This window comes from Canis lupus, chromosome 5 (genome assembly GCF_011100685.1).
Source record: "Canis lupus familiaris isolate Mischka breed German Shepherd chromosome 5, alternate assembly UU_Cfam_GSD_1.0, whole genome shotgun sequence".
NCBI classification, from domain to species: Eukaryota; Metazoa; Chordata; class Mammalia; order Carnivora; family Canidae; genus Canis; species Canis lupus.
Window position 1 is genome coordinate 31560209 of NC_049226.1, and position 11495 is coordinate 31571703.

General features: G+C 58.4%; 2 protein-coding genes across 7 annotated transcripts; one reads left to right on the forward strand and one right to left on the reverse strand.

Annotated features, from left to right (window-relative positions):
- C1QBP (complement C1q binding protein) lies at positions 1-5010 on the forward strand. The gene is made up of 6 exons (XM_038536482.1): positions 1-295; positions 856-1006; positions 2998-3091; positions 4196-4291; positions 4414-4536; positions 4621-5010. Exons 1-6 carry the CDS (start codon positions 85-87, stop codon positions 4768-4770), a joined length of 825 nt encoding a protein of 274 aa, XP_038392410.1. The 5' UTR covers positions 1-84; the 3' UTR covers positions 4771-5010.
- Positions 5011-5072: 62 nt separating this feature from the next.
- RPAIN (RPA interacting protein) lies at positions 5073-11443 on the reverse strand. Of its 6 annotated transcripts, XR_005359437.1 has the most exons (8): positions 11046-11442; positions 10362-10532; positions 9141-9201; positions 7898-8009; positions 7680-7743; positions 6707-6847; positions 5856-5999; positions 5073-5190 (listed from the first exon to the last, which is right to left on the reverse strand). XR_005359437.1 is itself a non-coding variant. In XM_038536481.1 (7 exons), the coding sequence occupies exons 1-7, from the start codon at positions 11307-11309 to the stop codon at positions 5161-5163; spliced, it is 843 nt and encodes a 280-aa protein (XP_038392409.1). In that variant the 5' UTR covers positions 11310-11439; the 3' UTR covers positions 5073-5160. The 6 variants fall into 6 exon arrangements, 4 of the variants coding, with proteins under 4 accessions (XP_038392409.1, XP_038392406.1, XP_038392408.1 ...); XR_005359436.1 differs by having other exon boundaries at positions 5856-6847; positions 11046-11443; XM_038536481.1 differs by lacking the exon at positions 5856-5999 and having other exon boundaries at positions 11046-11439.
- Between the last annotated feature and the right edge of the window lie 52 nt (positions 11444-11495).

An 11495-nucleotide genomic window follows, 5' to 3' on the forward strand; every position in this document is an offset into this window, starting at 1 on the left:
CCGGGGAGGAGCGGGACTTCCGGCGGCGCGCGAGCCGGGATCCGGGCCTGGTTCGTCCTTCGCGCCCGCACGTGCGTTGCCGCGATGCTACCGCTGCTGCGCCGAGTGCCCCGCGCCCTGGGCTCGGCGGTCGCCGGGCTCCGCGCCGCCCCCGCCCTGCCGCCTCCGACCCTGCTGCGGCCCGCGCCCCGGCCGTGCGTGCGGCCCTTCGGGCTCCTCCCTGTGCGCGCGGGCCTCCTGCGCTCCCGCGGGCCCTGCGGCTGCGGCTGCGGCTGCGGCGGGCTGCACACCCAGGGTGAGGCTGGGGCGCGGCGGGGGCGGTGGTCCGGGGAGCCGCGGCCAGGGGGGCGGGGGCCCAAGGCCCCAAACTCACGACCCCCTGCAGTGGACGACTCCAGGTTAATCCCACGTGGCTTGAGGTTTCCTGCCTTAATCCCGAGAGTGGTGGCTCCCTGGCTGGCGGTGATGCTTCTAAACCCCGGCAGCCGGCTCTATCCTGAGCCTCGGAGGTGGATTCGGGGAGGCGGCTGGTCAGAGTTAAAAGCAGGGGAGGTCGTGTGTGGTCTGGGGCGGGTAACGGGAATCGCCTGGCTTCGCTGTGAAATGCGGTGATGGGCTCGTTGCTGGAAGTCATTTTTCCAGAATTGAGCTCAGCCTCCTGCCACGGGTGTCCAGCCCGTTTCCAGGTTGGGAACCGAGGCCCCGTGGGTCTGACTCCGTGCCCAGAGCCTCCGTAACAGCACAAGCATCAGAATCGGTCGAGGCCAGGTTTCCCACAGCAATCACCCCAAGTCGTTTGTTGGTTTAAGACTGACTGGTTTTTCTTTTTCTGTATCTTATGGGTTTTCATTGCAGGGGACAAAGCTTTCGTCGAGTTCCTGAATGATGAGATTAAGGAGGAAAAGAAAATACAGAAGCACAAGTCCCTCCCCAAAATGTCTGGGGGCTGGGAGCTAGACATGAATGGGACGGAGGCCAAGTTAGTGCGGAAAGTAGCTGGAGAAAAGTAAGTGTGGGCTGCAGGGGGTCCCTCTGACCCGGCGCAGCCTCCCCGATCTTCCAGGGATGCCTTAGAGCAGGTCCCCGGACACATGATTTCCAGGTGCCTCATTCACTGCACGCAGATTGGCTGAGCGTGGATTTATTAAGGAAGGAAGGATGTCCTGGTAAGGAAGGCCCTGCCTGACCCAGGCACGCATATCAGAAAGTCTTCTTAAGATTTCATTTACTATTATTATAATTTTTTAAGATTTTATTTATGCATGAGAGACATAGAGAGAGGCAGAGACACAGGCAGAGGGAGAAGCAGCCTCCATGCAGGGAGCCCAACATGGGACTTGATCCCAGGTCCCCAGGATCCCCTCCGGCTGAAGGTGGCGCTAAACTGCTGAGCCACCAGGGCTGCCCTATTTTTGAGAGAGAGAGCACGCACATGGGCAGAGGGAGAAGCAGGCTCTCCTCCTGAGCAGGGTGCCCTATGGGAGCTGGAGCTCGACCCCAGGACCCTGGGATCACCACCAGAGCCAACCCCAGACCCTTCACCAACCAAGCCACAGAGGTGCCCCCGACTGAGATTTGTGCAGTTCTGACGGATTGGGTGCCGCCTCTGCAGTGCAGGGTTCTGGCCGAGGGAAACCCGGCCCTCCCCCTGACATTTGACGTTTACAGTGGGGAGAACCAGCCTGTGGCCCCCATGTGCGTGGATGAAGCCACATGTGCTTAGTGTCCCCGTTAGAAAGGTACAGAACTTTCCATTTGCTTCACCTCTTCACCATCCCTTTTTTGAGTAAAGTTCTGAGATGTTGTGAACTGGGATCTGATTCTTTCTTTGCCTTTATTTGCCATGTTTTTTTTTCCTGCATAACTTCCCCTAAACCATTTTCTGAGGGTAACGTGTAGCCAGTGGAGTAAATATAATGTTCTAGTGAATAGAGCGGCACCTCTGTGCCCAGGTGCTCAGTGTGGTCAGCACCGCGGCACATTAGATAGGTTTTGTAGCTGAATGTGACACCAGCATCCCTGTACGGGAGCAACTCCAAGCACACCGGCAGGGGGGTCCCGAGTACACCCACGGAGTGGGGGAGCTGGCACCTACCTGCGCTGGGCACTCAGACTCGGAGCACAATTTGTCAGGGGAGGGTTCTGTAGCGGAAGACTGTCATGAGGTGGGTGTTTCCAGGCTGCTTCCTCACGATATGGAACTTCCCACAAGTATTTTAAAGAATGGATTTAGGGGGGGCGGGGGCTCAGTGGTTGAGCATCTGTCTTTGGCTCAGGTCGTGATCTCAGGGTCCTGGGATCGAGTTCCAGGTCGGGCTTTCTACTCAGCAGGGTATCTGCTTCTCCCTCTGCCCCTCCCACTGTTCGTGCTCTCTCAAATAAATATATTTTTAAAAACAGCTCTGGCAGCTGTGTTGACGGGGAGCCCCCTCCCCGGGGCCTATCCTGGCCCTCTCATAGCAGCACCCTTGTGTGCCTCTCTTCCCCTGTCCCTCTGGGCAGATCTCATGGAGTAAAGTTCTTACGAGAGGCTACCTGCTGTCCCAGCACCCTCTGCTGCTCACTGCCACCGAATGGCTGGTGGCCAGGAGCCCTGGGTTGGCAGGGTGGGGGGGCAGTTAGTAACCCACTGCGTCTGCACGTGGCGGAGACAAGGAGATAAAGTGGGGCCTGTGGGTTTATTTTTTATTTTTTTTTTAAGATTTTATTTATTTATTCATGAGAATACACAGAGAGGAGAGAGAGAAGCAGAGACACAGGCAGAGGGAGAAGCAGGCTCCATGCAGGGAGCCCAATGTGGGACTCGATCCCAGGTCTCCAGGATCACACCCAGGGCTGCAGACAGCACCAAACCACTGAACCACCAGGGCTGCCCGGCCTGTGGGTTTAAATCTGGCAGCCCTGGAAACATGGTTTCCGCCCCATGTGTAAGTGCAACTGTAGCAGCGCCGCCTCTGCTGGACAGAGCCACAGCCCTGACCTCTCTTCCACTGGCAGGATCACCGTCACTTTCAACATCAACAACAGCATCCCGCCGACGTTTGAGGGGGAGGAGGAGCCGGCCCAGGGGCAGAAGGCGGATGAGCAGGAGGTGAGTAGGCACTGGCCCAGGCCTTAGAGAAGCTGCAGTGTCCTCATGCCTCTGCCATCAGAGGGTGTGGACAGCCAGGGACCACCGTCCTTGGCCCTACTTACCGAGCGCTGTTTCCGCCGGCTTTGGCACCAGAACCTTGGCCCCCGAGGCTTGGGCCTTACACCTGGGCCTGCGTTCGCAGTGGAGGGAACCGAGCCCGTCTTAGGCCTTTCTGTGACTGGGAGAGGTTTGGTTTCAGGAGTCTCACCTGAAGTGTTTCCACATGTCCCACGTGGGCAGGGGGCCACAGCGGGGGCTTCAGAGACTAACGTCCGAGTCCTTGGCAGGGTTGGGCTGCTGGCCATCCTGGCTGCACATGTGTCAGGAGGCCGTGTGCCCGGTGCTGAGTCCAGGTTGAGGCCGAGCTCGGAGAGGTCAGCTCAGTGTTGGAGGGAGGGCTGCTCTGATCCTTTAGCCTGTAGGATGGCCAGGTAGGAGGTGCACTGGCCTGGGTCCCAGGCTGTGACAGGAAGAGCCCGAAATGGCCAGTGGGAGACAGGTTGGAGGTCAGGGCCGGCTTTGCAGTGTGGACAGGAAAATGGGCCCCAGGGGAGAGGAAGTCCTTTAGCCTGGCTGGGTCCAGAGTTCACGTTTCCTCACTGTAAACCTAGCACGTTCTGTGAACAAGTAGGGGCCAGGAGAAGTGAAACCCTGGGGTGTGTGGTCTCCGCTGTCAGACCTAGTTCAGGACCTGGGAAGGGCTAGCTGGAAGTGAGCCCAGTCTCCCCGACGTGTGGGTATGTGCTGTTAACGCTGGGGAAGATTCTAGACTCCTGGTGGAGGAGCATTATCATCTAAGAGTTTATTTATTTTTAAAGGTTTTATTTATTTATTCATGAGAGAACAGAGAGAGGCAGAGACACAGGCAGAGGGAGAAGCAGGCTCCATGCAGGGTCTCCAGGATCACGCCCTGGGCTGAAGTCAGTGCTAAACCGCTGAGCCACCCGGGCTGCCCTCATCTAAGAGTTTAGAAGTGGTAATGACCATCCTGGCGGTGGTGTTGTTGGGCCCCTGAACCGTGAGCCCGCTGGCGGGTCCTGATGCGTCCTTGCTTTTCCCCAGCCTGAACTGACATCCACTCCCAACTTCGTGGTGGAAGTCATCAAGGATGGTGGCAAGAGGGCTCTGGTACTGGACTGTCACTACCCGGAAGACGAGGTACGTGGGAAGGGCGGCGCCCCTGGGGACAAGGAGGCCAGTGGGGCTGACATCTGCATGTCAAGCTGTAGGACCTGTCTTGTCTTCGGCAATGCCTCACTCCCCGCAAATCCTCTCCTTAGGTGGGGCAAGAGGAGGAGGATGAGAGTGACATCTTCTCCATCAGGGAGGTGAGCTTCCAGGCCGTGGGCGAGTCGGAGTGGAAGGACACGAATTACACGCTCAACACCGACTCCCTGGACTGGGTGAGTGGCGGGGAGGAGAAGGAGGGCGGGCTCCTGCCTGGCAGGGACACCCCAGGACCAGGAGGACGTGCTTTCTGTCCCCAGGCCCTGTATGACCACCTGATGGACTTCCTGGCCGACCGGGGGGTGGATAACACCTTTGCGGATGAGCTGGTGGAGCTCAGCACAGCCCTGGAGCACCAAGAATACATCACTTTCCTTGAGGATCTCAAAGGTTTTGTCAAGAGCCAGTAGAGCAGCCTGACGCTGAGCGGGGACAGATGGCGGGCCCTGGCCAGGGAAGGAGCCCGCAGTGAAGCAGGACGTGTCCCTGGAGATGGCTTTCTTCCTGATATCATGCAGAATAATTCAGATTTAAATTATTTCCTTTGCCCTCTTAACTACTCTTCATTTACTGCTTCTGTACGACTCTCCCACTCCTAGATTTTTGTATAACACAATAACGGACAATAAAACTGGTTTATCTTCTCCCAAGTGCTTGGACTTCCCTGTTCCTTCTGTTTCCACCTGACAACAGCACACTCAGAGCACAGAAAGACGTTTGACACATTTTAATACAAAATAAGTTACAAATGAGAGGCTGGTATTTACAAGGCAGTCACCCCAGCACTGCAGAGTCTGGCTCTAGTGGATTACCGCCCACGTGTCACAAGCCTGGATGGAAACAGAAGAGTTCAGGCTGCACACATCATCTCCAAGGTTCGAGTATGCAGTCCGCAGTGACCTGTATGTCGCGTTCAGGCATCATCACTGCCAACCTCCCTCCCGCAGCCCCAGACAGCGGCCTGGGCCCAGCAGCTGCGTGTGCGCCTCGGGCAAAGATGGGAGGGGCGGGATCCTGACAAGGGACTCCTTGGGCCCAGGGCGGGCAGCCAGGAGGATGCAAGCTTATGATGGCTGATGGCTCTCTTGGCCCCGCATGGACGTGAGGCTCCTTCAGCTGAGACCAGGATGTGGCCTGTGCCCCAGGGGCGTCCACACCACTCCTGCCCCTGCAGCAGACTCAGAACTCATGGCCCCTCCCAGCACGCCTAGGATGACAACCTTGGTCTTCCCAAGCTCCTGCCTCAGCTCTGCTGCTGCCCCCTCCCACAGCGGTCTCCCGGATCCCCTGGAGCCAGCGCTGCCAATCACAGTGCCTCCACAGGGCTTCCCTCTGCTAGGCCCAGGGGCCCAGACCCCAGAAACCCCATGGGCTTCCACTCCCTGCGGCAGCCAGCTTGTCCCTCAACCATGAGGCAGAGGCCATAGCTGCCTGTCCTGGGCTCTTCAACAGCCCGACCTCCACTCACATCTCCAACCTCCAATACACGACGGACCTGCTCATGTGCCAGGGCCAGGAGGACGAAGCTGTGAGCTTGCCCTTGAGGACAAAAGGCACGGCAGGTCACTTGGCGGTGTCACAGGGACGGCATCAGGCACGGCAGGGGCCCAAGCAGGCGTGAGGAGTCAGGCTTCAGCGTCTAGGGCACAACTGCACTCAAGCATTTGTGCAAACTGACCCCGAGCCATGTGGATGGAGCCGAAGGCTCAAGCGGCCCAGAATGGAGGTGGCGTAGACACCTGCCCACAGAGGGTCCACTGGGGGTACCGGGTGGTGGGAGCACAGGAGCACCAGCCTGTCACGTAACCTTCACCCACCACCTCCTTGCACCCTGGGGGAAGGCAGGGTCCTCCACTGAGGCACATGGTCCAGCAGCAGATGGCAGAGGGCACCACCCCTGCCCCACGGGAGTGGGCTGTGTCCCCAGCAGTGGGGCCCACATCCTGAGCCACCTCAGGCCGCCACCTGGGAGCCCGCGGCACTCGGGTGACCCTGCTGCCTCCCGCCCCACCACCCACCCTTGGGGAGCTGTGGGCCCGGCGTCCTCAGTGACCTGATGCTGTCCTGCATCCTCCTGCCAAACTGGCTCCAGGACGGCCCATCTGGGTCTCGGGGGTGTGACACCCGAGTCGGAGCACAGCCCTGCCCCCAGGGGTCCCCATGTCCTGCCCTCCAGGTGACGGCCACCTCTGAGCTCAAGCACATTACCTCCACATCCCTAAGCAAAACTCCTTAGAGAATAAACTGCATTTTTAAATCTCTGCCTGTTTCTGAGCATGATTTCCGCCAACGTGGGAATGAAGCCACGACTGAGTGGCCCCTACACTGGATCCCAGGGGGACTCACCACGCAGCTCATGAGGAGACTGGAATTTTCTTCTGTCCCATCTGTGACCAAAAACTCAGGCGTGTGGGGACAGTGTGTGCTGTGCTCATTCACGCTGCGCTCCAAGCAGCCACGAAGCGTCTGCTCAGTCAGTTCTGGAGACTGCAAGAGAAGCATGAGACGGCCACCTGATCCCAGTCGCCTCCCAGGTACAGCCTGAGAACCCCGATTCCCCACACCCCTGTGGGGGACCAGGAGGGCACGGGGCCACCGGGCTTGCTGACGCCCTGGCACCTCTGCCTCTGGGAGCTGGCAACCTGGGCCATTCCATATATGTTCTGGGCCCCAATCAAGGAAGAGGGAAAAAAAACAGTGTTTTTGTTTTTTTGTTTTTTTTTAAACAATAGGAAATGGAATGTTTAGGAAACACTCAAAAAGAGAAACTGTATAAAAAAAAAAGCTGTTGAGTTACATGAAAGATAGAGAGGGCAAAATCCTGGATGTGCACTTAGCTTCCGGGCACACTTTCCAGAAACAGCCCTGGGAACACAGGCCAGGCCTTCTCAGAGGAGCTGGTGGGAAGGACTCCGTGCTCCTGGGGCCTGGCAGACATCGGCACGTCTGAGCCCTGCTGTGAGCGGTTCCTTTTCCCCACTTTCCACCTGAAGCCAGCCAGCAAACCTCCAGCCCCATCATGGCGGTGAAGAGGCACCTTCCGTATTTCACGGCCCCTGAAGCCTACTCTCTGAACACGGTTGTGTCCTCAGGTGCACAGAACGCTTGCAAAAGGCCCGGTACCATGTTCCTGGGGCTCACGGGCCCCGGCACACCCATCAGTGGGGGGCCAAGGGCCAGGCCAGCGGGGATGTGGGCACCACAGCCGGTTCCAGCTCCCCGGGGGCCTGACTGTGCTGCCAGGAGGAGCACCATTGGCTCCAGCAGGGTGGCAAGGGTTCAGGAAAGCAGATTCGTGCGGAAGGAGGGGAACACTCACCTGGGAAGAGAGGTAGAGGCCACACGGACACATGGCCACGCCACCTGATACCCTCAGATTGTACCTGGAAGCAGAGTGGGGATCACAGAGCACTGGGGCCAGCATACCAGACCCCAAACCTTTCCAAATGACCCATTTTCCGGGGGAGGTGCCACTCACCTTGGAGTGTGTGTGTGTGTGTGGGGGGTCCCAGAATGCCCAAGGGTTTAAGAACTCACTTTGTACACACGGGACACACGAGAGCGTTTGCCTCCCACTCGGCCAGCATGACACGCAGACACTCTTCATCGAACTGCAGGCTCTGCTCGTACTCAGTGAGGATGGACCGTTCTGTGGGGAAAGTGCAGCTGTGGCACTCATGGCACTCTCCCCGGCCACCCGCCTCCCCGCCAAGCCTCACCTACACCCGACAACGCTTCGGATCATGCCACCCACCGCACACTATTTACCATGCAGCCAGCCTCCCTCCCCCTGCCTGTCCTGCGTGTGAGCACAAGCTGCAGGTGCAGCGCTGGGGGACAAGGTAACAAGGCCCAGGAGCATCCCCAGAGGCTGCAGGAGCAGAGCCGTAGGTAAGAGAGCAGATGCTGGCTGGGCACTAACTTCCAGCCTCCAACGTCCACATTCTCAGTCTGCACTGTTCACAATCTGTGTTCGTCCACACGGCAAACACACCACAACGCCAAGTATGCAGCAGGAAGGAGCCCAATGAGCTCACAGTCCATACATCCCAACAGAGTGAGCCAGGCACAGGCTGCAGCCCACACTAGTCCTCCTTCGGTCTTTCAAATAAAGTCCTATTGGGACCCAGCTATGCTTATCAGGTCCATGGCTGTTTTCACAGCATCCAAGGACTGAATCATTGCTGCAGGGACCGCGTGGACCACAAGGCCTCAGATATTTACTCTCTGGAGCATCACAGAAAGTCTGCCGGTCCCTGCTCTAGAGTGTTCCTAATGACCGCCGAGTACGTACATCATCACCACTGCACACTTGTTAGCTAAAGGCTCCGCAGAAGAACCTAGAGTCCTAAATTCCGCTGCAAGATTGGAATTACAGGGAACAGGTAGGGGAGATCAAAAAACAAACAAACAAAAAAACCCACAAAACCATGTTGGAGAGAAGGCACTTGAATGACGTGACATGAGCGCTCCGGTCACGACTGCGTCTTGTAAGGCGACAGGACAAGTATTCATCTATCGGTAGAGACTAACGGGAGGACCGAACACACACAGGACCTGGCCTCGCCACACCCAGCCCCCACCACTAGCTGCACAGTGGAACGAGGAGTCTGGGCACCAGGCCAGAAGCCAGCCAGCCACGGTGTCAGAGTAAAAGCAGACTTCTGACAGCAGCCTGATGTCACAAGTGGAGGCAGGGCTGTGGAGAACTAATTCTGCTCTGAAAGCGGTCAGCACTCAGGTAGCTAGACACAGGTAGAAGGACTCTCCCAGAGGTCACCTTGGTCAGCCAGCTCCTGCTGGATCTCCTCGAGCACAGCCAGGTCCATCAGCTCCTCCAGCTGCAAGAGAAAGCGGGCTGATCCGAGGTTTCCAGTCATGACCAGGCAGCAAGCCCCATGATGACTCATGCCTGGGAGGCTGGCTTGAGGAATTGGGATTCAATCCAGACAATCAGTCCACCCTTCAGTAGGATATGCTGACCATGTGGTAACGGGATCCTGCTGAGAAGCCATCAACAAACCACCAAGGAACAAAAGGCCCAAATTCGGGGGAGCTATGGCTCTGCTGGGCAGTGTTCCTGGCCCCCAGGAACCTCACTTTGGCCTCTGCAAAGTGGGAGGAAAGCTGGATGGGCTCCTGTGAGCACTGTGATCATGTGACTCAGACGTGTGGCACATCCGAGGACACCTGGGGACACCTGATAACACATACTCATGAGACACTCCGATGTTTTCAGGGCAGTTTGCTGATGTTTTCTTAGACTGTCCTCACAACGCTGACAACGTTCTCTTCACTGCCTTACAGACATGAAAGCAAAGCTCAGAGGCTCAGGACAGTTAAAGAGTCCAGAGCGAAACCAGGGTCAGAATTCCACAACTACGGACTTCCAAGCTGGTGCTTTTCCTGGCGCATGGTAAACGGTTTCCTATCCACACCCAGCCCCCGACGCTGGCTGAGGTTAGAATCAGAAAGCTGCTGGGCTCCCTCAAGAGACTGTTAGCCCATGCCTGTGGAATCAAAACTTTCAGAGTGGGGAGCCTAGGAGTGGGCAAAACGTCTTTATTTTTGGTTTCATGAGACATGGTGATGCAGCAGGTTGGTAGTCTGGTGTGGACGAACCCTGAATCTAGAAGAGTGTAACTTTATTTTTTTTAATTTTTAAAAATTTATTTATTCATGAGTGACAGAGAGAGAGAGGCAGAGACACAGGCAGAGGGAGAAGCAGGCCCCATGCAGGGAGCTTGACGTGGGACTCGATCCTGGGTCTCCAGGATCACACCCTGGGCTGAAGGCAGGCGCTAAACTGCTGAGCCACCCGGGCTGCCCCTAGAAGAGTGTAACTTTAAAGGTTGAAGAGCCTGCATCAAAGGTGGTTGGAATCCTGACTGGACGCTGGAGGGTGGGTGGGTTCGGAGGACTTGAGGAGAGAGGTACAGAGAGGACCCTGGGCACTGCTGGTGCTGTAGCACCCTCCCTGAAACACGGATCCCAGCCTGACCTGACTCAAGGCTTCTGGGCAGCGCTCCATGGACTGCAGAGCATGCCACTCTTCTTCCATCACTTCTTGCACCAGAAGGGTGCTCTGAGCTCTCCTCGGCACACTGCCTCCAGCCTGGCGGTATCTGTTCAGCAGCCTGTCCCGACTGTTTCTCATTCTCTCCAGGCATCCCTGGGAAGGAGAAAGACGGAAGTGAGTTGGCTAAAAAATAATAATAATAATAATAAAAATTCTTAGAGTGCCTGGGTGGCTCTGTCGGTGAAGCATCTGCCTTCGGCTCAGGTCATGATCTGGTACTGGGACGCTGGGGGGGCAGGGGGCAGAAAGAGACAGCATTTCCTCTGTGGAAGCCCAGCGTCGTCCCCCCAGCACCGCCCCCCGTACACTCCCCCCAACGCCCCGCCCTGCGCCCCTCCCTCAACCCCGCCCCCCAGGAGGTGGCGCGGGGGGCGCGCAGGTGCACTCGCGGCGTGTGGGGCCCCGCACGCAGAGCCCAGAGGTTCCGGGGCGCCCGGCCCGGTGCAGGTCCAGCCTAGCTCATCCCGGTCCCCGCCCGGTCCCGCTCCCGGTCCACTGGGCCCGGCGCTCCGGCACCTGCCTCTCCGGCCCGCGGCACGGCGGTTGCCCGGGCGGATCAGGGCAGTGACGGCAGCCCAGCCAAGGCTCCCCGGAGCCCACGCCCACCTGCCGGAAGGCGTCCTTCCACCGCGGCGAGCCCACCGCCTTGTACAGCGAGCGGCGCCCGGAGCCCGGCGCCTCGGCCATCTCTCTGCAAGCGTCGCCGCCAGGAAGCCGCGCCCCCCGAGGGCGCGCAGGACCCTGGGAATTGTAGTTTGCGGGCTCTCCTCGCGCGCGCCCGCGGGGCGTTCTGGGAACGGCCGTCCCATCTGCCAGCCCCGCACGGAGACGGACTGGGGCGACCCCGAGGATGCGTGGCCGCGGTGGCATTTGTGAGGTCAACCCAACCTGGACTAAGGGAGGTGCGTCTAGGCTTAGACTAGTGTCCGAGCGGCAATCAGAGACGCAGGTCTCCGGCTGCGCTCCGAGGGCTGGCCTTCCCGCAGCGCCGCCCCCGCCTGATTGGCGGCCCTCCCCTCCGCGGGCCGCGTGCGTCCGGGCGTTCCGCTCGCTGAT

Bases quoted from the DNA above. Each gene is read 5' to 3' on its own strand.
- C1QBP (XM_038536482.1), top strand. From the start codon at position 85: ATGCTACCGCTGCTGCGCCGAGTGCCCCGCGCCCTGGGCTCGGCGGTC. The intron at 1,007-2,997 runs GTAAGTGTGGGC...TTCCACTGGCAG, and splicing joins CGGAAAGTAGCTGGAGAAAA to GATCACCGTCACTTTCAACA. The intron at 4,292-4,413 runs GTACGTGGGAAG...TCCTCTCCTTAG, and splicing joins GTCACTACCCGGAAGACGAG to GTGGGGCAAGAGGAGGAGGA.
- RPAIN (XM_038536477.1), bottom strand. From the start codon at position 11,309: ATGCCACCGCGGCCACGCATCCTCGGGGTCGCCCCAGTCCGTCTCCGT. The intron at 10,533-11,045 runs GTGGGCGTGGGC...TCTCCTTCCCAG, and splicing joins GGAAGGACGCCTTCCGGCAG to GGATGCCTGGAGAGAATGAG. The intron at 6,848-7,679 runs GTGAGTGTTCCC...CTTCTCTTGCAG, and splicing joins GCCTCTACCTCTCTTCCCAG to TCTCCAGAACTGACTGAGCA.